This window comes from Saimiri boliviensis, chromosome 18, assembly GCF_048565385.1.
Source record: "Saimiri boliviensis isolate mSaiBol1 chromosome 18, mSaiBol1.pri, whole genome shotgun sequence".
NCBI classification, from domain to species: domain Eukaryota; kingdom Metazoa; phylum Chordata; class Mammalia; order Primates; family Cebidae; genus Saimiri; species Saimiri boliviensis.
Window position 1 is genome coordinate 38,311,786 of NC_133466.1, and position 26,966 is coordinate 38,338,751.

Genomic DNA, 26,966 nt, shown 5'->3' on the forward strand with positions numbered 1-26,966 from the left:
GAGAAAGTACAAGGACATTATTATTTAGCCTTTGGATTTGGAAAGTTAAAGCATAAGAATATTCCAATATTATCAGATTATCAGTGGCTGAAAGTTGAATGGGGGAGCTGTGAATTATGCCTTGTTTCTCTCACGGAACCCAGGGATCCTAATGTGAGATGGTAAGGGAGTGGCATACGTATTGTTGAGAAATTCAGGTTTGATTTGTAAGACTTGAAGGCTGGGGCTGGACTTCTTCACTTTCCTAGGGTGATAAAGGTTATTTCCCTGTTTAAATACCAAAGTATGCTCCATGTGCGCTGAGAATCACGGTACCAGATCTATTTAAAAGCCCCGATGCCGTGTGCTGTAGAAATGCAGGGTGTTGAACAATGAGAACACAGGGACACAGGGAGGGGAGCACCACACACTGGGGTCTGTTGGGGGGAAATGGGGGAGGGACAGCGGGGGTGGGGCGTTGGGGAGAGACAGCATGGGGAGAAATGCCAGATACAGGTGATGGGGAGGAAGGCAGCAAATCACACTGCCACGAGTGTATCCATGCAACAACCTTGCCTGTTCTTCACATGGACCCCAAAACCTAAAACGCAATAAAAAAATTAAAAATTAAAAAAAAAAAAAAAAAAAAAAAAAGAGAGAGAGAGAGACTCTGTGATGCCGGCTGTGTAACAGTGTCTGTCGGAACCACAAAGAACTCAGGGAGTCAGGATCCCACAGCACACAGTAAAGGAATGACGGTAAGGATCATTTCCACGCCACAAGCACGACTGACGTTTTAAAGACACGCTGCCCGTTCTCGACAGCGCACGCTTCTCTCGCGTGTCGGCTCCTTCTGCACAGGCCATGGCCATGTGACCCTCGGATGTCTTCGGCGAACCCCGCCGCAGAGCCCGGACAGCAGACGGTACCGCGGCTACTCTCGGGGAGCACGGAACGCGGTGCGTTTTTCTCCGCGGCGCGGTCCCAGCCCGACGTCAGCGTTTCCCGCGCCGCGGGCACCCCGCCCCCTGCCCGGCGGCTCCGGGCCGCGGAGCCGGCCGGCGGCGCTAGGACCCGGACGCGCCCCGCGGGGCGCGCGCCGCGGCGGCCCGGCCCCGCCCCCTCCCCGTGTCAAACTTGCCGCGCGCCGCGCGCGGAGCGTGGTAAGTTCGGCGGCGGCCGGAGCGCTCGCCCGCACGCCCGCGGCGCGCCTGCTGGAGATGTGCCGCTCTGGCCGCGCTGTGCACCAGCAGCATGGACTGTCGCCTCTGCGTCCTGCTCCTGCTCGGCTGCTCCGCGCTCGGCTGCCGCGGGGACGCGGGGCCGCAGCCCCCCAATGAAGGTAAGCCAGGTGCCCGCCGCGCGCAGCCCGGCCCGCGGCCCGCGCTCCCACCCGGGCCGGGCGCGTCGGGAGGTGCTCGGGAGTCCGCGCGCGGTGGGCCTGGTTGGTTTTTTTTTTTTTTTTTTTTCAGCTGTCTTTTCTAAAACACTTCGGGAGATAATTTTCGATGGTCGAAACCTTCCAAATGTGTTTTTAATCTGATACCAATTCGAGCAATGACCTTGTTGGCCAATTTGACCAGAAAGAAAGACAGAAAATCCTCCAGCGTCGCAACCCAGTTACGTTAATTGCCAAATGGCCAAGGCAGTATTTTATTTTCTAATTATGACCATGTGGTACTTTGAGAAGTTTGGAAGAAAACTCAGCCTTCCTCTGTAGACTCTGTAGTGTGTTTAAAGGTGATGACAGGTTGTTCCTCCTTGGGATCGTGGCGTGGATGGGCGGACTGAAGGGAAATGAGAGTTTGTCGAAGCGGAGGTGCGTGTGCTTGTGCTGCAAGGGCTGCGCCGGAGTTAGGTGTCTGCCGCCAGGCGATAGTTGGCTCCGTGGTCCAGGTTCTGACGAGCAGCATGTGCCACTGTAACCAAAGTCATATTTACAGGAATTACAGTAAGCTGAGGTTGCATTCTGTCTTTGTTTAAAGGCTTATATACAAATAGGAGAATGTATTTAATGAATAGTGAATAGCTCCTTGGAAGATACAGTAAATAACGGAATAGTAGATTAAGAGAGACTGTTCATATGCAGCAAATGCCATTTCCTTGATGTTGGGCTATTTATTATCCTTGTCATGGGCATTCATTTCTTTTCAATGGGTTAAAGTGCAAACCTAATACTAAGGATACCAGTGTGCTCTGTAAGATCGTCTACTTAATACACACACTGTCTTTCTCCTGTATACGTTTTGTGATCTATTCCTAATGACTTGTGAATACAGTCACTAACTCTTAAAACAAACTTCTCTAAATAATTGATGAGTTGAAAGCCACACTTACAACACTAATTTCCTCTTAGTGATTTTGAATTTATAACAACATTTAGCAATTTATTTTGAAAGTTAACAATACTGAGCAACTGATGTGTAAACATGTTATATACATCACTCCTTAGAAAATATATTATTAAGACAATACTGCTGTGTATTATAGAGTGTACCTTATTTTGAAAAACACAAGTAAAAACAAGATATGTAGAAAGTTTTTCATTAAATGTAAAAACTGCCTGATATTCAGTGACCTACTTTCACTGTTAATAGAGCAGTAATTTATCTCATTTCTTACGACTGCCTTTATCAATTTGGCAGATTTCATTAAATTTTCTGTATCTTTCTTTTTTTTTACTGAGAAAATAAAAATTCTAAAACATAAAGATCAAGAAAATTATCTTACCCACAAATGACTTTTTCTTTTAAAAACAAAATTAAAATGTTTATTTGAAAGTAAGGGTCAACCATTTTTCTGAATGAAAGGTAACAGTGGTCATTTGTACAATGGGTAACGTGTATAGTAGGTCACATCAATACATTAAAATTAATGTTTTAAATTTTTTTGTTTTTTGTAAATATTAAAATATTAACAATCACTAGAAAAATAGCATTACAATTCCCGCATTGCCATGATGAATTATGTTTTCCAGATAGAATATTTATGAACTCAGATAGAACGTTTATGAACTATACAGATAATGGGTATTACTGAATTAATTACGCACAAGAATGTAGCTGATAGTATTTTTCTGGAAAACATAACCGTTAAGTAAACTACTAGAGAAAAAAAAGACACCAAAGTATTGCACACTTACATAAAATTAATGAGTATTAATTTAATGAAGCAGGGTTAATCAAATGCAAATTGCTTATAAGCCTCACCTCATGTATATTTGAGGACATGATGTACATAATTATACAAACAGGTATATTAACTATATATATATATATATATATATATATATATAAAAGTAAATGTATTCAGAAAGCTGACATAATTACATTTAATTTGCTTGGATAAAAGTTTATCTATTCATCATTCACGGGATTATTCTTTCCAGATTGTGTCCTATGGGTAGTGTCTCTTTTCCTTCCTGTGATTGGGAAGGGAAGCTTTAAAACAAATTAAAGACGATTTAACTTAGGTAATACTTGGGTGAGATTTTAAATATTAATCCATAGCTTGGCTCATAGTTGTGCTGAATAACATAAAAAGTGAAAATGCCAAGTGTATGCCAAAATTTCCAGGCAAATTTTCTAAGTGTAATTTCAATAGAAAGCAATTCTTATGAAAACTTATATATGGGAGGAGTGATGATTTAAAAATAATATTAACATCATTTTCTGAGATAATTTTTGAAATTTGAAATATGAAATACGAGACTGTATTTAAAATAATGTACTTGAAACATTTCAGCACTATAAAAAATGTGCTAGAGATTTACTGGAGCATATTTACTAGAATATATTCTTCAATCTATTATGAAGTTAGGCCTGAGAGAACCAAATGAGAACAAAACCAGGCCATTGACTTAATTGCTAGGATATTTGCAGTTGTGTGATTTCTTTTTAAATCTGAGATTTGCCCATTAACTATCAATATTGAAATGCCAGGTAAGAAAAATAACTGGTAAGAAAAATAACTTAGAAAATGTTTAATCTGAATTTTCCTTTTATTAATATATTTACAAATATCTTTCTTATATGCTTTCAAGAAAATGACTCCAGGTGATAATAGAGACTCATTAATGATAATAAATATTCATAATTCCAATGAGCACTTTACTCATTAGTTAGCCTATAAACTTAAACATGTATACTGTATACTTAAACATAACTTTATTAAACTTTATTAAATTCTTATCAGGTATGTCTGTGTACATGGCTTAAAAAAAGACTTTTAATGGGAAATCAGTTATTTTTATGGCAAAATATGATTGCTACAGTATGTATTATTTTAAAAGTTTATATACTTACTCCCTGTTTCCATACCAGATGGATTATTATTGGTAAACAGAAATAACATTGGAATAAAGTTAAAACTGAATATAAGATAAAATTATCAACTGTGATAATTTTAGAATTTTAGAATTCTTTTAGAATTGGTTAATTGCACTAAACACTTTTATATATTGATGGCAGTCTGGGGTACAATGCACTATTAATTCATCAGTACATAATACAGGAATCATTTTTTCTATCCAAAAGAGTTTATAAATTGCATTAACATTTATCCAGAAAGTTATTTATATTGAAAATCAGAGTATAAAAAATAAAACTGAATAAAATTAAATATTTATATTTATATACTATTTTTAAAGCCTTTTTTTTGAATGGCTGGGACACTATTTCTATGAAATGTATTTCTCTAAACATAAATATTCTAAATACTAGAGGAGACTATGTGATTGTTTAAAGCTTAAAAGTAAAACTTGCATATGAATGTTATGTCTCCCTTTGAGTATTAGGCAAATGTTGGGACAAATAAATAAGTAAGTTTTTCCCATTTTTAAAAATTGTATATAAAAAAGTGTTTATATATGAAAACTAAATTGGCATCACTTTTCATATATAAACACTTTTCCTCAAATAAGAACACACAGTGATTGAAACATTAATAGAGAACTTAGCTATCATATCATCTTTATAAGTTTTCTTGGTTTGGAAGAGGGTTTACATTTGCTTTTAATAGCATTTCATCATGCTAGACTAAATAATTGAATGCATTATACATTTCTGTAATTTAATAGGCTCTCCTAATAGCTAGCCCCTACATCCCCCCCACCCCCACTCCATGGTTAACTGTGCTATTTGCCTGAAGGTAGAAGAAACTTTAATTTCACTATTTTATAACCCACAACAGTTAACACTTGACCTAGGTCATTAACAGGATTATCAGCAAATTTGTTTAAGCTTTTACTGACAATCTGAATTGCTGCGATAATATTTTGAATGTCCCAGAAAGAAACTTCTTGTAACCTCTCAAGATCTATCATGAAATTAATTCATTCTGAAATTATATCTTTGTAAAGACTAGTATTGATCATCATAATTTGAGTGGGGAAAATATTCACTCAGATACCTTAGTCTCCTTATTTTTATGTTTCATAATCACACTATTCCAGTCCTTGTCATAAATGAGCATTTTAGTATCTTTTAGATACTAAATCTTATAGCAACAACAATTGATTTATGAATACAAAACAGTTTCACTGTAACTATCAATATTTTTAATTTTATATTTTTTATCATTGTCACTGTAGTTATAGGGTTTTTTTTGCTTGTTTTTGTTTGTTTCTTTGTTTTGCCTATTTTAAGGTTAAAAGTTAGTTGGAAATACTTCTAACTCAGAAGTGCCTGGACCCATAAAGGGGAAACTACATGTAATAAAACACCATTGCCACGTGTTATATCATGGTTGTATTTTATATAAAGTTGTCTTTTCCCTGAAACACTAGAAATTGAGAGCTATAATGAAAAACACTTTAATATAAAAATTAAAAACAAAATATTGTACAGAATCAGGTATTAGGTTTTTTTAAACATTTTTTAGTAGGTTTAGGTAGTTTTATGTAAAATTTTTTATTTCTTAAATTTCATTATGGCTTGCCCCTTGGTCACATAAACAACTTAGTAATTTCACGTTGCTCTTAGTAAGTTCATTATTAAATAAATAATTTAGTAACACTCTTTGTTTATTGTCTACATTTTAACATTCAAATTTTGGTGTTTTCTTGAAAGGTTCAATCATTTTTAATACTTTTCCACAACAGCTTTCTTTATAATGTTAAGAAAACTTAATTGAAAATTTTCTGAAATAAAATATAAGCAGTTTTTAAATATCAACTAGTTACTTTTGGAAAGGATTTTTAAAGGAAAATATATTTACACAGTATATTTGATTTACTGATTTCAGTATATGAAAACAGAAAGAAGTGTTCTTGAGAGTTACATTTTCCAAGAAAATATTAATAAAACTTTCCTTAAGTCATCAAAATTTGATAAGTTTTTATAGACATTTACTAAGAAATCTGTGATGTGGGCTACTTTTGATTTATTTTTCCAATGATTTTGTTTGGCAAAAATAATAGATATAAGGGAAAACATGTATTTCTTGGAAGAATATTAAGTTCTACAAGTACTTTTCTGTCAAGATCCTCAACTTTGTTTATCTTTTGACATGAACATTTAAAAAAAATATTTAATAAACCTTGTTTCTTTAATTCCTAATTGAGAGATTTAGAAGACCAGATGCAGGTGTCCCCTTTTGAGTTCTGTTTCCAGAGATCTGGATTTTATCATCAGGGAGGGTCAATAAAGGGCTTTTACCAAGTACACAAGTAGCTTTCCACAGATTTTTTAAACACAGGGTTAACCAGCAGTGTGAAATGTTCATTATATTATTCATCCAGGTATACAGAAAACCAGCATTAGAAATTTACTTCTCAGTAATCGAGAATCTTAGCTAACTCTTCTGTAACAACTTTAGAAATATTGATAAAACAATATTGTGACATTTATACAATGCAAAGTCTTCCAAGTCACCAATCAATCCACCTAGGAAGACATCCCTCACTGTGCCCGGGGTGTGGATCCATGCGCCCCACTTGATTTCTTTAAGTCTGTTTCCAGCTGGTTGGTATCAGGTAGTTCTTGGAACCTGGCAGGAGGTTTTCTCCAGGAAAATCTGAAAGTCAGCAAGTTTTAGTTTGCCTCCTACCAGCTTCCTTTGGGAGAAAAAATAAAATAAAATAAAAAGGCGGGGAGTGTGGTCGATTACAAAGAAAAAGAGTTTTTGCAAGTTAAAAGAAAATAACAAAGTTTAGTTTTAAAGCCAGTGTTAATATATAAATCATTTGCTTAAGAGAAAGACATTTATCACATAAAACATCTGGCTAATCAATTGTTATTAAATCTCTAAAAACCCCGTACACTTCAAATGGGGTTGGGGTAGGGGGGCTGCATTTCTTTGTTTCTCTTCTCAAGTTTACACACTTTTGATTTTTTCCAAGAAAATATTTTATCCAGGAAAGTTTTAAAAGTGTCAGCCACAAAATGCTAAAATGCTTCCCCCTTTGAATGTGGGGATGAATGCAAGTGGAGGGGTGGATGGAATCAACACCAGTTCAGCAAATAAAGCCTCAAACTTGGAGTGACGTTATTAAACTGGAAGCCCTGGGTGTGGACATCCCCCAACCCTGCATTTTCTAAACCGTGTCCCGCTGTTCCAGTCAAAGCAAAGGGTGAAAATCCACATAATCCAAACCAACATGGTGAAGTGAGAATAATAGGTGAGGAAGGAGGAGGAGAGCAAGTGGCAGCACTGTACAAACTGTTGTGAATAATCCTCGCCATGGACAGGAGTGGCCACAGGAGGGGAGAACTGCGTTTCTTGTTCTTCACCTTACACCTCCCACATCTGATAATGCAATCTTCATTAAATTACAGAAGTGTGTCCTGAGAATTTTCAGCACAAAGCAGAGCTTTACCGGTCCAGACAGTAAGGAGAGGAGCAAGTGCTCCTTGCTGCCACCACACCCACCATCGGGGTGTCTTAACCACAAACTATTCTCCGCTAGGTCCAGGCTCATTGGCGCAAAGGGAAAACGGTGTCCCCCAACAGTTCACTACTAGCTCACTCTGCATCAAATTAGGAATGAGACCATAAAAAACCATCTCCGGGTGCGCGTAACGCAGTCCCAGCCCGCTGAAGGCCAGTGGGTTTCTTTGTGCACGAGTCTCTCCGCGCCTGGCTGCCAAAGCCAGACCCCGGAGCGCGACCAGGGTGCCACGGCGTCCGTCCCGGGGTAGGGTGGGTGAGCCGGCGTGGTCCGACGCTCTTCTGCTCTGGGGTTTCTGCCTCCGGGCGGACGGTGCTGGGCACTCACCGTGATACAGGCTGGAGCGAGCGGAGCGCGAAGATGCAAAGTTACCCGAACACGAGCGCGAGGAGGAGACCGGAGCGCGCGGGAGGCGAACGTGCGCCCTCTGCCTGCGGCCGCGGATGTGCCGCCACTGGGAGAGCACAGCGTCCTCCTTGCCACCTGGACCCTCCTTACCTGGGTGTCAGACCCTCCCAGAGAGTCCGTGCGCCTCGGACGGGCCTGGCAGGTCCTGACCTGTGCCATAGCCTTTGATTCGGCATCTCCGATCGCCCTGCTGCCTTTCACGTTGCTGTCAGCTTGCCTTTTCAGTGTGATGTCTGGAAGTGACGCGTCTCCTTTCTATCCATTTTCCTGGGTTCACCAGGCGACAGGCGGAGGAAGGACATATTCTGCAAGGTTCCCTGCAGGGTTGAGAAACCATCTCTTACTGGGTTCGCTGGGGACGACTCACAGCAGTTGCCTCAGACGTCCTGTTTTCCAGCTTGCTGATGCCTAGCCCAATCCCTTTACCATTTCTTTATCTTTTGGACATTCTACTCTTTGGGTGTCGCTAGACTAAAATAAGAACTTTTTTTTTTTTTTTTTTTTTTTTTTTAAGGTTTTCTTTTAAACTACCTGCTAGTGCCACCTGTTAGACCCCGCTGGTAATTGCTGCAGGGATGTTCCATAAGCTTTTTCCCTGGGCACATCCGAAAGTTGTCTGTGTTCTCTCAAAGCCGGTACTTGACTGACACCGTTTTATTGAAACAGGATTTTTCCTCTTCCGATTTTGAGAGTAAACAAAATTTTGAGGGGTTTTTTTTGGGAGCTGTGCTATCGAGATTGGTTCATGGTTGGGTGATCCTGATTTTTCTGTGACTGTATTAGAACTTCAGTGTTTTTCATAAATGATGGTATTGTTAAATCCTGTAGATTTCAAGACTAAATATATCCTCAGTACCATGTTCAACACTGGGAAAATAATTGTTCAGTATTCTGCTAGCAAATAGATTTTTCCCTTACATTATCATTTACGACTTACTGAACCTCATTTCATCGTTAAAGCAGACCTAAAATAGGTAACATGACATTTCCCATTGTTAGAACCGAAGAAACTGAGAAAATGGATAATAATAAAGTAGAAACTAAGCCAGGCCCTCTCTCTTGTCTTTGCCTTTTGATTTTAACCTCATATGTTTTCTCCTAACCCCAAACGCCTATGAACTAGGGAGGTATCCTTGTATTCTGGAAAAGCACTATCTTCTCAAACTTAATGCCAGTGACTGTACTAATTTGTCTTCTGACTTTGCAAGGATAATTTAGAAACACTCTGAAATTTGTAGTGAGAAATTGAAGAAAACCATATAAATGAGAGGACTTTGGAACTGCAAAGTGGTTTACAGTCATAAGTTATGGTTATCTGCATGGGTGGGGGACCCACGAAGAAACTAAGTTAAAGGAATTTGATGTGGACAAAAGAGTCGATGAAAATATCTGTGACAACTTTTCTTCACATGTTCTTACCTCTGTGTTCCTTTCCTGAAACTCAAACACTCCTTTCCTCATCCTGAAGGAAGATTTTGTCAGGAATTCAATATATACAGATAGTGAGGAAATTGTCAATATAACCAGAGTGTGATTATTTAGGGTTCTGTGTAATAAAAATGAAGTGTGAATTAACAATTGGAATTGACTTAAAGGTCAGTAATACAAATATGTTCCCAAAACTAGACTTTAGTCTCTGTGGAAATTTCCACCCATTTAAAATATAATTTTTAAATTACTTCAAATGAGCAAATAAATTTTAGTGATTTAGCTCTTCTTTCATAAAAACACTTGCATTCTGTTTAACTGCAGGGATTGAGAAAAGGTAGCTAAAACAGGCTTTTGAAAGGTAGCAAATTAAGTTGAGGGCAATTATATTTTTCATGTCGGTATTTCAGCACATATGTTTTGCATTAATTGCTGCAATAAATTCTGTTAACCTGGCAAAGAGCAAAAATAGCATATTGATGACATCAGGCTTCCAAAGAAGAAAGCAGCTTTTAGTATCTTGCTTTCTTCACTGAAACATTAAGAAAAAAAAAAAAAAGTAATGTGTTAGCTGTTATGCTCCCAAAGAGTTAGCCAGCCTTTCAGACTATTGGCACATTTTCCACGAACAAAAGTGAGGATTTCGCAACAAACCTTTTTCCCCCTTACTTCTAAAGAATTCATGTCAATTACTCATTTCCTTATTATTCGATTTTTTATATTCATATTTATTGCTTATTTTCCTATTATTTGATCTTTTTATATTTATATTTGGGTGTTCAGAACTCTCTCAAATCAAGACAAATGTAAGCTGACTTTACAGACCCCAGACTGAGCTGTCTACCCCTTTATAAGACAAGAATCTTGACAGATTACATAGGGGGCTTCAAAATAGACTGGGGCAAACAGAGAATTGTAGGTTAATTTTATTACTGAGAAGTCAATATCAAAACTGTTTCTTCTTGACTTTTTAATATATTCATTATAAGAAGGTTAATTTATGTTTTTTCCAATTAATAGTTATGGAAGACAGATAAATAAGCTCTACAGGTCCAGTAAGTGTAAACCACCTTATATAAGGCTTTAACATTTTACTTTTTGCCTGTGATAAAATTGATTGATTTCCAATCAATAGGAATTTGTAATATTTCCTATCTATTTCAGATTGACTAAGGAAATCACAGAGCAGCTTGTTAATAGTTAACTTATATTTATTTCGTGATTTTTCAAACCCAATTTAGCAATTAATAAAAGTGTATAGATTTTAAAGGGATATATTCTTTCATTGCATATGATGGCAGTCTTCACACTGAGGGAAAGTCTGGGAAGCTAATTTGCAATGTCTTCCATGTGGATTATCTAACTAATCCTCTGGGTAAGCAAAACACCACTCACAGGAAAAATCCATTTGCATCACTGTGTGGTATATTTTATCACCAACAGTATTGTCCTCTTACCAAACTGAGCTATTCCCACTCACTATGGCACTCACTATGACATAAAATTATATTTTATTTTTTGAATTACAAATAGGTGATGAGAAAACAAAAACAAAAACAACCATGGATTTATTTGTCACTATCTATCTTGTTTATTTTCCCCAACTGTTCTCTTATCATCTCTTATATTCAAGGTGGCAAAAAGACTAGAGTTATATACAAATTGTGATCTTTCCTCCCTTGAATACGTCACAGCTGATCATGGTAGATTTTGCATTTTTACAGAATTAAAGAACTGACGTCATCATAAAAAAATTAGAACTGGAATTAAATTAGATTGTTACTCTTTTATGTAATCAGTAAACGCCACCAAATCTAGTTATTGCCAAATATTGGAAATATTTTCAAAGAGGCAGAATAAAAGAACATAGTAATTTTCTATTGGTTTACTTTTACTATTTGGTTTACTATAGATAAGCTAATACTCATTTACATTAGATAACTAAAAAGATAAACTTAGAGATTTTATTATAGTGTTCTTCACACTTCTGATCTAAATTATGATTTGATTGTCCTTGTTCTCTGATAGAGAAATTTCCACATGTAATTATATGTATTTCATCTGACTAAGCTAGTTCGACTGATCTATGCTTAACAATGGTGATTTTTCTACCTTTTCATATACAATTGCCTTTTTTTGACATTTGTACACTGCATAAGGAAATTTCTTTTTACCTTTGAAAATGATGTTCAAAATCATAATAAATGTTTTAATATAAAAAAATGAAAAGAAAAATAAAAAAATATAAAATTAGTAATATTCCTTTAAATTTTCCTTTCCAAAGGTTATCCTTTGAAAATTCACTAAGAATATTTTGTCTTACTTTTGGCTAGGTTTGTAGTAGGTGTATTACCCTAACCCTATTAGTGAAACTTTGGAACTCTAAATTTAAGGACAAAAGCACAAGTTTAAGATTCATTAAAATGAGTCAAGAAGAGAGTTGATATATAACTAATTGCCTATTACAACACAACTCATCTTTCATGTTATAATAATTTATTGTTGGCCGGAAGCAGTGGGTCATGCCTGTAATCCCAGCACTTTGGGAGGCAGATCGCCTGAGGAAGTCAGGAGTTCCAGACCAGCCTGGCCAACGTGATGAAACCCCATCTCTATGAAAAATGCAAAAATTGGCTGGGTGTGGTGGCGGGCACCTGTAATATCAGCTACTTGGGTGGCTGAGGTAGAAGAATTGCTTGAAGCTGAGAGGCGGAGGTTGCCGTTTGCTGAGATCAGGCCACTGCATTCCAGCCTGGGCAACAGAGCAAGACTCCATCTCAAAAATGATAACAATAATAATAATTTTTTTTATTGTTTGTATTTGTTTATTTACCAAACAGTGCTTACCTGAGAATTAGTTACCCACTAGATTTTTTAAAAAATATACATCCTAGGGACTGGAATTCTCTGTGCTCTTGAAGATGTCAAATTCAGTGGGATAGATGAATCTAAAATGAACACTTATATAAAAATTGTTAGAACATAGATACAAAAATTATGATATGAATCCTTAGTGGAGGTTGCAATTTAAGTCCCAGAACACAGTGCCTGAGAGACAGGGAGGATTTTTTTAAGGTAAAGGATGATAATAAATTCCTAAAAACAAGGAGTAGGAGATTAAATGATTTGCCTAGGTTCATGTGCTGGGAATAATTTTAATCCACATTTATTTTTAACTGCATGTAACTTTAAAAATAATTTAAATGAATATATAATAAGATACATTTTTAAGCATGTTTGAATTAACTAAATATTCAGAAACAGTTCTTCTTATTAAGCACATACCTAACCTAATGTAAATTCTGTGTGAGTGCATGTGAGTTTATTGAAAACACATGGGAATGAATATCAACATAGAACCATCACCAAACAGAAACTTCTGTAGGTGCTATTTCTATTATGACTACAATACCCAGAAATACCACACTGAATTCTATTTGCATTTTATCATCTCTTTCATCAATACATTAAAAGTTTTCTGACTATTCCAGTGCTGAGTTCCATGCTTTCCATTGACACCATGCTCCTAAGATGCAAAGACAAAGACCAGTGTTTTGAAATAAACTGATGAGAATGTGGTACCCTATTTGATCCTTGTGGACCATTATAAAGACGCATAAACAAACCTTGAAGAGGTGTCAAGTCAAACTTGTATTGTCATGCTCAAAATAAATGGTACATATGAGATTTTAGACAATCCAGATGTTCTGCAGAATATGATGAAGTCAAAGCTTTATTCTGATTTTAGTTTTCCAGAAATTTATTTAATAAGCAAATCAATTTATTCTACAGTGGGATTCTTTTGAAACAACTATGTGTGTATGTATATGCATGTGTGTGTTTGGGGATACCAAAATGTTTTTAAATTGAAACTTACTTTTAATTTACCACCATATTCTTTGTTTCCTATGCTAGAATTTTAAATCTTACATCCAAGGAACACTTTTACTTCAAAAGAAAATGCTAGGAACACTTTTATTTCTAAAGGAAATACTATATTACAGTTATTCTGTAAGCCAATTTTCTTCTTCTATTCTATTTTCACAGCCAACAGTCAACCTCTGGCTGAACAGATAGCCTGTAGTACCTGAATTGCAATAATTTAAATTTTATGATAATATGATTTTTAAAATACCAAGAGAGACTGGTTTTATGAGGCAAAGGCAAAATACATATGCTATAGTTTAAACTGCTATTTGCCTTAATGACTATTTATATTTCATAATTGAGTAATATGTTTTCATTTTTCACTTTTTAATCTTTCAAAAAGGTCTCTCTGAATTAGACATAAACAAGTAATTCTATTACCTCTGGAACACTTTAAACAGCAAAACTGTGAAAAATAAAATGCTGTTTACATAATAATGTCCTAGTTTTATAAACTTTTACATTTTGGGAGACACATTTTACTTGTCTGAGTGATTTATAATACCAGTTAACAATGCACAGAAAAAAAGAGCTGTGTTTTAAGTCAAGTTGTTAGTGGACTAAAAATTCACTGACAGTAGAACATCACAACTCATTTATGTGAAAGGATTTACTTTGTTATAAGAACACATTTTGTACTGATATCTTGATAGCTGTTTGTTCCATAATCGTTTTGATATCAGTATGGCCTTTATATTTCTCTGATGAAAAGAGAAAAAAAAGAAAATCTCAACACTTTGTAAACAGCATAGAATTGACATTTACTAAAGTATCCAGGTTTCTAGTAGAATTTTGTTTTGTGTTATCCTTAAATCAAAAAACACAGACTCATCTTACTGTGAGATTCTGTATTGATTCCAAGGATTTCCGTCTACTGTTGGCAAAGATTGAGATGAGACAACTAATTACAACTTCTTCTATAATTAAGATATTTATAGAAATAAATCCAAAATTATTTCCCCAGAGAAAAAGCTAATGAGAAAGAAGAAGTTAAGGGCAGAAATCCTCTTATATCACATAAATTGGCTCTTAAAATACCACCTGACAAAAGGTGTTTCATAGCATTGTTTAATATGGCAGCATTTAAAAATTATTACATCAAAGTTTTAGCTGTTCATTTGATAAAAATAGCATATAAACATTTCTGTGACACAAAATGCTGTTAAAATTAACATAGTTTACAAGAACTTTTATCTGCACACAATTGATGGATAATAGTTGACTTCATCTATAGTTCAAAATTTTTAAATTTTTTTATCTGTGAAATAAAATGCTAATTAATTCTATCAAAATATTTTAATTATGCTTGTGTAGAAAGAAAATAAATACAAACAGGAAGTCCACAGGAACAATTAAATTAAGAATACACAAGCACAGTAGATAAAATTATGTTGCAAAACATAAGTATGTGGAAAAAACTATCTTCTCTAAACTTCTCAATGTTGTACCATGGTGCATACAGTAAAACAGAAAACCTGAGGTTTGAATTCCTGTCGGAAAATATATGTCAATTTCTTAGTTCTGTATTATGTTTGCCTGGAGAACTACACAGAGCATTATAACACTGAGAACAAAATTTCTTTCTTTCTCTATCATTTTCTTCTATTTGTGACATTTAAATATATTTTGAAGCAGATTAAAGAGCTCTGTGTAGTCCGGTAACCTAGAGCAAAGTTATTCTGCTTCCTATAACAGAAAGTGATGAAAATGATAAAGACAAGTGTATGTGAAATGAGGCTGGGACAAGTGATGGTGAACATAGAAAGAAAATGTCATTACTCTTTAGCAAAAGCAAGATGTAATCAAAGGATTGGCTTATTTTCTATTGTAGTGGTTTTATACTTGCCTATAAAAGTCCCTTATAACTGAAAGTTTTACAAGAAAACATGCATTATCATATGAGTTGGAATTTCTTTAGCCATTAAAGCCTACTGTTCACCTTGAAATGATTGTTTAATAATTATTTATAACTCAGTTCCATAAAATGCGACTATAGCATTACTACAAAGCCTGTGATTGTATTATTAGGTAATTGGAAAGATGTGCTTTAATAAAAAACTGTGGCTTTTAACTTTAAAAACCCTTTTAGCACTGTTTGCATGTTCATAGCACTTAAAACTCTTTCAAGGTATGAATATTAGTTTCACTCTCAGTCTTTCTAAGTGGACAAGTAGCCACTATGAATCAGAATTTCGAGATGTCCTTTACAAATCTTTGTGTGTTAATAATTCTCTAAAAATCAAAACTCTAGAAACATATATGACGTCTTTAATAGCCCTCACTTAACGGAGAACATTTGTTTCAAACTCTTATTTTAGTAACTGAGAACTTTTTAAAAATCTCATTTGTTTCTTTTACTAAGAAGAAAAGATGATGTAAATTCTTGGAATAGACAATTCTTTGTGACACTACCAATACTATTAAGTCCACTAACAGTGGACTTTTGATTGAATCTCTCCATTATGGTTGAGGATAGGAATAGAAGAGAGAGCATGACTCTGGGGAATCTTAATCCTAAAATCCAACAGAGGTGAAAATGTAACAGTAGACATCAGTGGCAGAAACGACATCCAGACTTCCTCCTTTCCATAGGTACTTATGGCCAATTTGAGTCAATTTACTCTATACTTTGTTTCTTTCTTTATTTTGTTTTGGAGATGGAGTTTCTCTCTGTCACTCAGGCTGGAGTACAGTGGTGCCATCTCAGCTCACTGCAAACTTTGCCTCCCACGTTCAAGTGATTCTCCTGCCTCAGCCTCCTGAGTAGCTGAGATTACAGGCAGGTGCCAGCACGATGGCTAATATTTGTATTTTTAGTAGAGACAGGGTTTTGTCATGTTGGCCAGGCTGGTATTGAACTCCTGACCTCCAATGATCTGCCCACCTAGGCCTCCCAAAGTGTTGAGATTACAGACGTGAGCCATCGTGGCCAGGCTTATACTTTTTTCGTACTCCTTTACTGCATTCTACACCTTCTTATTTACATCAGAAACCACCATTCCTTCTTTCCAAATCTCATTAACTTAGTGCCCATCTGAAAGGCAAGTCAACAGTCTAAGTAAGAACTGCCTTCTCCATCTCATGAATATAAACCCCTTCTCCCCATACATCTCAATTTAAAAGCAATAAGACTAGAGTGAGTAAAGCATGTGAAAGAAAAACCTAGAACAATATCCATCTAGATTTAGGATGGTGATTTCCACTTTGATTTTTGCCCAATAAAACTTCGCTTATTTACCAACTTAATCATGACATTTAAAAACGTTTCAAATTTAAATCACTTTCATTTAAAAAGTTAATATATGCCATATAGTTGTTTGAATATAAAATATTCTGAAATTAATAAAATAATGTGTTTTTTGGTTACATACCAAAATTATTTAGCAGTCACATCCTTAAAATATGAAACCTGGTGAGGGGTAACTGATAGCTTTAATAATTAAGTGGCCTGAGGTAGTCATTAAAGAATGAAGTCGTGCGTATGTTCCTATCTAGCCTTAAGAAAATTTTCCTTTTTTTTGGTCAGATTTTAGAATTGTGAACTCATATTGTCCAGCAATGGAAATAAACTATCCAATTACTAGTACAAATCAAACTCAGTCTAGAGTATTATATTTGTTTGTCACAACTCATCAGCCTATCCTGTTTGTCCTAAGGAAATGATCAGGTCTACACAAGTTTAGAGAGGGGAGTTCTTGCCTGTATCAGTGGGGGGTTTAAGAAATGTATTGCAGGCCGGGTGCAGTGGCTCACTCCTATAATCCCAGAACTTTGGGAGGCTGAGGTGGGTGGATCACAAGGTCAAGAGATCGAGACCATCCTGGTCAACATGGTGAAACCCCGTCTCTACTAAAAATACAGAAATTTGCTGGCATGGTGGCCCGTGCCTGTAGACCCAGCTACTCAGGCAGCTGAGGCAGGAGAATTGCTTGAACCCAGAAGGCAGAGGCTGCAGTGAGTCGAGATGGTGCCATTGCACTCCAGCCTGGGTAACAAGAGCAAAACTCCGTCTCAAAAAAAAAAAAAAAAAAAAAAAAAGATACGTATTGCAGTGTTAGATTTGGTCAATGTATGCAGATAAATCTCTCACAGATTTACTTTGAAATTCTATTCATTTTATTTTCTCACCCCAATTATGCTGTATAAGCAAACTGTTCTACAATAGATCACAAGAGACTTGAGGTTTGTATCCTGGGAGTCCCAATTAACTAACCATTCACTTTAAAGTGTTTAGAATTCTTAGACGCTGTTATTTTTATTTGGGTACAAACACAAGGCACCTTATAAATCCGAAGTATGCGCTTTTAAAAAAGTGTTTTGAAGTTAGCTATTCTACTCAACTAGGTCACGTATTTGGGTCTTGTAATTAAATTATAAATAAAATTCGGAAGCCAAAAATGAAACTGTTGTTAAATAATATGAATATATTCAGTTTACAAGAAGGGGTTCTGTACAGCATATTATGAACTTATAAACTCATGGTGCTTTTAAATATATGTTATTTGATCATCACAGCAACATTGCAAGATACTCAGGGAAGATATAATTGCTTGATAGACATTAAAAACAGAATCAGAAGTAATGCTGCTAATTATGTTTTTCTCGTGCTAAATGGAATACACTAAAAATTTAATTTCTGAATAAATGCAATACATTTAATTAATCTTCAACACTTAATTGACTGTATAGTCTAACTTATTTTGGTTTACTTGTTATTCTTTGAGTAGAAACCAAATGCTGATATGACTAGTCCAATAGTATTCTATTATTTATTATTATCAGAAGAAAGTTAAGGATATGGTAGTTCATTAGTTGACAACCTACATTCCAATAAGTTTTTTACTAGATGGAATCTGCGTTATAACCATATCTTCTTTTCCTCACTCTGTTTACTAATACTGACATAATACTAATGATTCATCTTAGCATATGGAGTAACATATAATTTTCATGTAGTAATGTGCAATTATTATCTAAACACAATGATACCTTAAGCCATTTAAACCCCTAAGGACATTGCAAATATATCTAATAATTCATGCATACTGGCAAGGTCATTTCTACTATGTAAATCCCACATAAAGCTCAGAGAAATTAAATGACTGGTATGATACAACCAACAACTAAACTAGGTATATCTTTTATCAGAATGAATGTTGGTAATATCATTTAATGTAAAGGTGAGAAAGTATTTTCATCATTTTAAAAATTTTCTCTCACACTGATCTGAAATATAATCTATAACATTGATCAGTTGGTAGAGGGTTTTTAATTATTTTGAGACATAATTGCAATATAATTAACCATTCTGTTAATTTCCAAACTGATATCATGGGAAATAATTCAATTATGGAAATTATACTATGTTATCCATGAAGCAGCTGTCTTCTGTTTTAATCTAAATACAATTACTTCTCATTAGGATTAATTTATTGGGAGAAAAATTCTTTAATTATTAAGAAATTATAAAACGTAAAGTTCATGTTTACCTTTCACTAGCAAAACTTAAAGAATCTAAATTTGAGAACTATATTTCTTTTATATTATAATTATCAATACCTTACTTATACTCACCTAATGTATTTATCATCTAACCAGGTAATCAAAATTTTAGTGCTGCTTGAAAATTTAGAAACCTAATGTCTATCAAATACGTAATTTATTTTTTCTGACATTTTATACGATTAAAGTTTGCTTTGCAAAAAAAAAAAAAAAACTAGTTGAGATGATTTTCAAAAGGATGGTACTTTTCATGTATCAGGAAATGCTTTATTGACAACATGAGAATATGTTGTACAGTGTATGTTATTTACATTATGTTTTGGTTTGTGTATATATGTAACCCCTGAAAATCATTCTCTTCTATTGTATTTATTGATTTTCATGGTCTGCTTCATGTTAATAATGCATACTTAGTTTATGTAACCTTCCTTCACATCTTCCATTAGTCAATCATGGGATTCTTTTTTTTTTAATTCAGAAGAAAGATGAGCTAAAACCATAGTTTTCATTATTTAATAGGTCAGATAGACAAAGTGAACCTTTTGTTATTCATTGTATTTGAAGTGCTGTTTTATATTTTATTTTCTAACCCATTACAAATTAATATTCTGTGTGAAAAATATATAATGTTCCATTTTCTTTTAATAATATATTCAAAATGCAACCATATGCATGTTACATTTTACTTTTTGTCTACAAATACTGATTAAAAGTCATTAGAACTAGCACAAATTCTGAGTAAAATCACTTCAGCCTTTGAGTAAAAATAACTGCTTTAAATAAATAAAACCTTACACAAGTGTTATTATAAAACATAGTTTTACTTTGATTTCTCCTCAAATTGGTAGTTAAGCTTTTCGTTTGTTACATATAAGTAAATAATAAATATTTAAATAGTTTTAAAAATACATATTGCAGAATAATATGTTGAATATTAGCCAGGGACAATATGAAAGTGCCATATTAGATATAAATAAACAGGTATATTGATTCACTGTGGCAACATATTTAAGAAATAAATTAATTGTGGAATCATATGTAAATTTATCAAATTTAATATTTTTAAAGTTATTTTAATATGCTAACATTCATGTTATTTTCTGTTTTGCATTTTCATTGTTTCCTCTTTAAACCTGTAATTATTATATCAGAAATTATCGGTATATTGAACATTCACCTATCCTTGTAAACAAATGCAAACAGTTTAAAAGGACACACACACTTTTGGTCTCAAATTTCCCTATGGTGTATCTTTGTAATTTCCTTCTTTTTATACTATTTATAGACTTATAATGAAAAGGAAATTAAGATTTTTGAGCAACGTCAACAACAGGCAATGTGAATTCAAGAGAAGCAAATATAAATAATTTACTTTTATTAACTGTGTTTGTGTATTTTGTTTTCTTTTAGTCAATCTACTGGATTCAAAAACAATTCAAGGGGAGCTGGGCTGGATCTCTTATCCATCGCATGGGGTGAGTTCAATAAACCATCAAAAAGAAAGATGATTTTCTCCATTACCTTTCTTAAAGAGCAGGCAAATTTATTGAATTCTCACTTCTGGTGACAAATTATATTTATAGGAGTATTCAATATATGAAGTAACCAGCTTGACATTTGTGTCCAATGGAGCTACTAAGAATTTTGAAGACACTATTCCTTCTGAATGTATCAGTTGCTTGAATGGACTGATTAAATAGTTTAATCATTATTGGCATCATGTCAATGATGTAAGAGTGACTTTCCATGATGTGATCAGAATAGTTGAATTAATTAGACTATCTAAATTTCAGGTAATATAGAAAGTGCGTATTTGGCGATGGTAATCTCCAAAGTCATAGCCTTAATACCAACCTTTGTAACTGCTTTTCCAAGTAGGCAGGATTTCTTTGTCAACAGTATAAACCTATGTTGTCTTAATTTAAAATGTCTACAATTTGCCTACATCAGTTTAAAACTCGGAATATTATTTAGAAAAATTTGATGCTGTCTTTAAGTTTTAAACTTTTTACATAGCTTTGGTATTTTATCAATCCAGATACAAATTAAAGAGTGTGTAGCATTCTGGTGCTCTGAATGACTATAATAAGCTTTTTCTGAGAGAAAATTTTTCTTCTATTTTTTCAGAAAAATGGGGGGGGGGGTTTACATTTGTAAATCTCTTGTCCCTACAAAATTGTGTAATAAATTCCTAAGCATACCTTTTTTGTTTCTAAGTATAGCTTGTGAAATATGCAAAGTGCTATTTTGAAATATTTGTCATAGGAACAAATTTATGTATTCCTGTCCTTCTATGATAATCTCCTTTTCAAGAGATCGTAACGACTTCCACTTCGTATTGGTGCTTAGGCTTCAGATTTTTGTGACTAAATATACACATTTTAATGATACTACCAGCTTCTTCACAAGCGGATGTTTTCCATCAGCGATACTTCATCTATCTCTCCTCTTTGTGTCTGCTTATCTTCCTGACACATCTTGACTTTGACAAAATGCCAAAACCTAAAATCAAGTCCTCATTAGTTACTTTAGAGGAGAGAGTATGAAGTAAGCCAGGATTTGGTTTTCCCAGAGGTGTAAAAGGAATCAAATGATTAGGATAAAAGCACAGGCTAGGTTGTCATAAAGAATGAATCAAAACTCAAGATTGAGCTGCAAAACTCATTTGAAACTAATCATCTAAAAGTCAAACCTCACCTTAATTTTGATTTTAGAAAGTTGAATGTTTCATGACTTCTTCAGGAATATACCAGAGAACCTGCTGCTTCAGGATATAAGAAAAGCAAAAACTACAGTAACATTTTACTAATAGATATGTAAATGTTTATTTTTATAAACAACAAGAAATTATCTTGTATTTCACAGCAACAGTCTGGCTTCTGTTTTCCTTTAAAGAAAGTATAATGGTAACACATCTTTATATATTGAGAATTGGAGGAAATGAAGTCCCCCATTGTTAATCTCAAAGATAACGTGATGGGATGGAGTTGGCACTTTTACTTCCAGATCTGTGTTGGAGGTAGAGAGTGGGGTAGTCTAGCACCTTGCTGGGTAATGTGTGGCACAGGGACAAACCAGCAACATCAACATCTGGGAGATTATTAGAAATCCAGGCTACCAGACCCTGCTCCAGACATTTTGAATCAGAATGTGCATCTCAACAGGTGACTTTTTGCCTCATTAAATCTCAGAACCGTTCCTCTGGATAAATTACTCTTTACATTTCCTATCTATGGTCCAATTTTCTACCTCTTTGTTGCCTAGGAATCTCTTACAGCTTCCACAGTCAACAGTTTTCTGTTTCTCCTTTGGTTTACTGCTGCCTTAGAGAGCTCCACTCGGATCTGTTAGCTCCTCTTCATTGCTGTCCTCTGTTGATCTTGCAACTGTGGTTTTCCTATTTCTCATGCATAAAATAGCCTAAAGTGTTGGTCATTCTCTTCAAGCTCATCGTTATTATTTACAGGGAGAAAAGGGAAACTTCCTAAAAAAAAAAAAGAAAAGAAAGAAAAAGAAGATCAAATGATGTGAATTGTTGTTCTGTGGTGATATGTTGTGTATATTTCCTTTAAATTTCCCAAATATCATCCCACATATTATGTTAACCATAATATATATAAATACATAGTGCAGATTTAGAAAATGTTAGATCACTTGAGTTTTTTTGAGAAATGGATCAAATTATTGGGTCAAAATACTGTATTGTAAGTTTAGGTTTTGGATTTAATAGCCTGGCGTGTATAAATATTTGTGCCTTTAGATTCAATTAATTGTTTTTATTGCCCAATCTTTTTCATTTTTAAATGAAAAGGATAGATTAGTTTTCTATTTTGTTTTTAAAGAAAATAGATACTAATAACCATTGTGATACCCTTACTGAAAGGTTTTCCATTAAAAAAAAAAAAAAAAAAAGACAAGTGCTGGAAATGCCTTTGAGTTTATTATTTAATTAATTAACTCTAATAACTGGCAGTGCATCTGACTGGAGGTTAAATCAAATATGACTAAACCGAAGAGGAAAAATCATAATAACAATGTTACAACATAATTACTTCAAATGCTCATTCTTGATTTAGGGTAGTGGTTCTTAACAGGTTGAGTAAGAAAAGAGGCAATTTTTATTTTGCCTCCAGGGGATATTTGGCAATGTCTGAAGTCTTTTATCACAACTAGGGAAAGGAGGCACTTTGACATCTAGTCAGGGAGTACTGCTAAATATCTTACAGGGGTACTGCTTAATATCTTACAATCAATATGCCAGGCCCTGAAACAAAGAATGACCTGCTCTAAAATGACAGTGCCTAAGTTGACAAACTCTACTTAGGGAATTAGGAACGGCACTTACTAAGATTTGGGAGACTACCCCCTCTTTCTCTAACTTCCAATCATATTCTCATCAGAAGCTCTAAATTCCAAATCTGTGGAAATATAAATTTTAGAAATTAAATTAGTGATCCATTTCATGAAAATAATACTCAAATTTATAAACTGAAATTATTTGGGGATGTCATGAATAGCAATTCATTTTTAAATGAAAGAGTTTTATTTGACACTGATATTATCTGGTATTATATTTGGTGCCTTTAGCAGACAGAAGCAGTTACCTTCTCTGGCCTTAAAAACTAGGAATTATAATATGATTTGAATCCTTTGCTTAATTTTATTCAGAAATTTGGGTAAATAATTCAGTAGTTCTAATATTAATATTTGATTTTGAGAACCATCAACACATACAGAAGCTTCTAGATATTGTTAGGTTGCAACTTAGAAAAACAGTCTTTTGCTTACAGGTGACTCATGTTGATTGTACTTAAATTGATTGATTCATTGATTGATATTGTCAATCTATCAAGTAAACTTTTAGGCTACATATATCATTACATAAATGCATTGGAGGAGAAATCCAAGGAAAGTTGAGCTACACAGTTTTCATGTAGTATAGTACTGATATCCTGATTAGCTAGTACAAAGAATCATGAGCCATGACTTACTTAACTCAAGAAACTCCAATAAGAGGAGAGTGAGGAGTGGCAGCATTCAGGGAGTGTGGAAAAAACCACTGTCTGAAACGAGTAATATATATCTGTGGAAAATAGAAAGAAGTTTCAGAATTAGCAATTGTGGAATTAAGGTTTCTTTAAATATGTATTGATGTCTTAGCAGTGAACATACACTTAAATGGAAACATGGTTTTAGCAAACACAGAGCTTGTTGATTGCCCACCCAGTATCTGTTCTTTGGATGCTCCTTGCTGATGAGAGAAACACAGATACTGTTCAAGTTTTCACCCACCCAGGTGTTCCTGGAAAATCTCTGCGACTCCAAGGGGTGGATGTTGATTCATCTGAGAACTAATCGTGACCATGAGAGTTATTTTGGCATAGATTGGTTGAAGCAAGGAGAGGCAAAGCCAATGAGAGTGGTGCAGAATTTCAGTGATTTCTAGGAAAGGTTTTCCTCCTGACAGAGAGATGGGGAGAGGCTCAGCATTTCCTCCCTTTGGGCTTGCTCCTTGAAGGCAGCAGCCGCATTTCTCTCGGGACCAGAAAGGCAGAGCCAGGTGAGCATAAGAGAAACCAGTATGCAACTGACAATCACTGAACCACTGAATTGTGTGAAGGAATGCCGCTTTTTTGTTATTTAAGCCACTCTTAATATTTTTCATACTTTCAATTGAAAGGCATCCTGATAGGATAGAAAGTTTTATCTTTGGTCAAATATTCTAATTTCTAAATGGAGGCTATGACTACAGCATAATTGTATATTATGATGTTATTTATATTTGCCAGGTTGTCTTTTTTACTGCTTTAGTAAGATGTCAACAATAATAGTAAAACAGGTTAAGAACCTTGGTTAGAATTGAGGCACATGCATTTCTGTTCTGTCTCTACCACTTATTATTATGTAATCAGATGTAAGCCAATTCATCAAAAACTGACCAGGCGGCTCACACCTGTAATCCTAGCACTTTGGGAGATGAAGGCAGGAGAATCACTTGAGGCCAGAGCTTCAAGATCAGCCTAGGCAAGCATAGCAAACCGCCCCCCCAACCCGCCTCAAAAAATAAACAAATAAATAAAATTAGCTTGAAGTGATGACATTCACCTGTAGTTCTAGCTACTCAGAAGGCTGAGGTGGGAGGATCCCTTGAGCTCGGGAGTTCCAGGCTGCAGTGGGGTGTGACTGAGCCACTGCACTCTAGCCTGAGTGACAGAGCCATGCTCTGTCTCTCAAAAAAATTTTTTTTTCAATCTTGAAAAAATATTTGTCTTCACCTCTAAAAAAGGAATTAGAGTAATTCCTATATTATAGCACTTTATAGAAAGTGAGACTTGAGCAAATGAGATATTTCTATGTATCTAAGAATATATATGTTACATATATATGTGTATATATGTAACATATATATGTGTATATATATATATGTGTATATATATACACATATATATGTGAAAGAGCCATATAAATATCATTTCTTATTCTAAGACAGACAAGCTTTGAGGTTCTCCCATTTTAATCCAGACTCTTTTGCTAAATTCGTTTACGTGTCTCCTAAATCTCAGTCTACACTCGATGTCTTCAATTTGGACTGGGGAGAAGGAAAATTGACACTGTTGTGTAAGTCCAAGCAGGCACCGCTTCTCAATTCGGAGCCCAATACATTGCCTCTGACGCCACTGGATTCTTATTCCATCTAATCTGCACAGACAAAAGTTTGCATACAATCTTGCTGCAAAAGGAACCCTTGTGGTTTTGGACCGCGAATTTTAACCCAGTATTAATAGACTCAAACATATCTTTACTACTCAAAATAAGAACCATTACAATCATCACATTTTTACCAATGAGAAATAAGTTTGTTTATTCCCATAAATTGAAAATTGGTGCTTCGGAATTCAATGAATTCTTGGAAAGCATTTTCTGCATCATTCTACTGTGGAAGCGATTTCCCTGCAAAAGGTCCTCGAGATGCTTGAAGAAGTTGTAGTTGGTTGGTGAGAGGTCAGGTGAATATGATGGATGAGGCAAACCTTTGTAGCCCAGTTTGTTCAACTTTTGAAGCATTGGATGTGCAACCTGCCATTGAGCTTTGTCGTGGATGAGACTTGGCCCCTTTCTGTTGATCAATGCCAGCTGTAGTCACTGCAGTTTTCACTGCTTCTCATCGATTTGCTGAGCATACCTCTCAAAAGTAATGGTTTCACCAGGATTCAGAAAGCTGTAGTGGATCAGACCAGCAGCAGACCACCAAACACTGACCGTGACTTTTTGGAGCAAGTTTGGCGTTGGGAAGTGCTTTGGAGCCTGCTCTTGGTCCAACCACTGAGCTGGTCATCACCAGTTGTATAAAATCTGCTTTTCATCACGTTACAATCTGATCGAGAAATGGTTCATTGTGTGGAATAAGGAAATGACAGTTCAAACAACAGGTTTTGTTTTGTTTTGTTTTGTTTGTTTGTTTGCTTGTTTGTTTTTAACTTTTGCTCAGCTCATGAGGCACCACTTTTTGAGTTTTTTCACCATTCCAATTTGCTTCAAATGCCGGACGACCACAGAATGGTCAACATTTTCTTTGGCCACCTCTTGTGAAGTTGTAAAAGAATCAGCTTCAATGATGGCTCTCAGCTGGCCTTTGTCAACTTCCAATGGCCGGCCACTACACTTCGCATCTTCAAGGCTCTGGTCTACTGTGCAAAACTTCTCAAACCACCACTGCACTATATATTCACTAGCATTTCCTGAGCCAAATGTGTTGGTGTTGTGAGCTGTCTCTATTGCTTTACAACCCTTTTGGAACATCAATAAGAAAATTGCTAGAATTTGTTTTTTGTCT

At 35.1% G+C, this 26,966-nt stretch overlaps 1 protein-coding gene across 3 annotated transcripts in view; it reads left to right on the forward strand.

Moving 5' to 3' along the window:
- The first annotated feature begins 1,138 nt into the window (after window positions 1-1,138).
- The window catches only part of EPHA3 (EPH receptor A3), a 367,515-nt gene continuing 341,687 nt past the window's right edge, over window positions 1,139-26,966 (forward strand). For all 3 annotated transcript variants that reach the window (XM_039480619.2, XM_074389163.1, XM_074389164.1), the window contains exons 1-2: window positions 1,139-1,321; window positions 20,543-20,607. In XM_039480619.2, coding sequence (XP_039336553.2) covers window positions 1,234-1,321; window positions 20,543-20,607 — 153 coding nt within the window. In that variant the 5' untranslated portion in view covers window positions 1,139-1,233. The remainder of the gene's footprint in view (window positions 1,322-20,542; window positions 20,608-26,966) is intronic.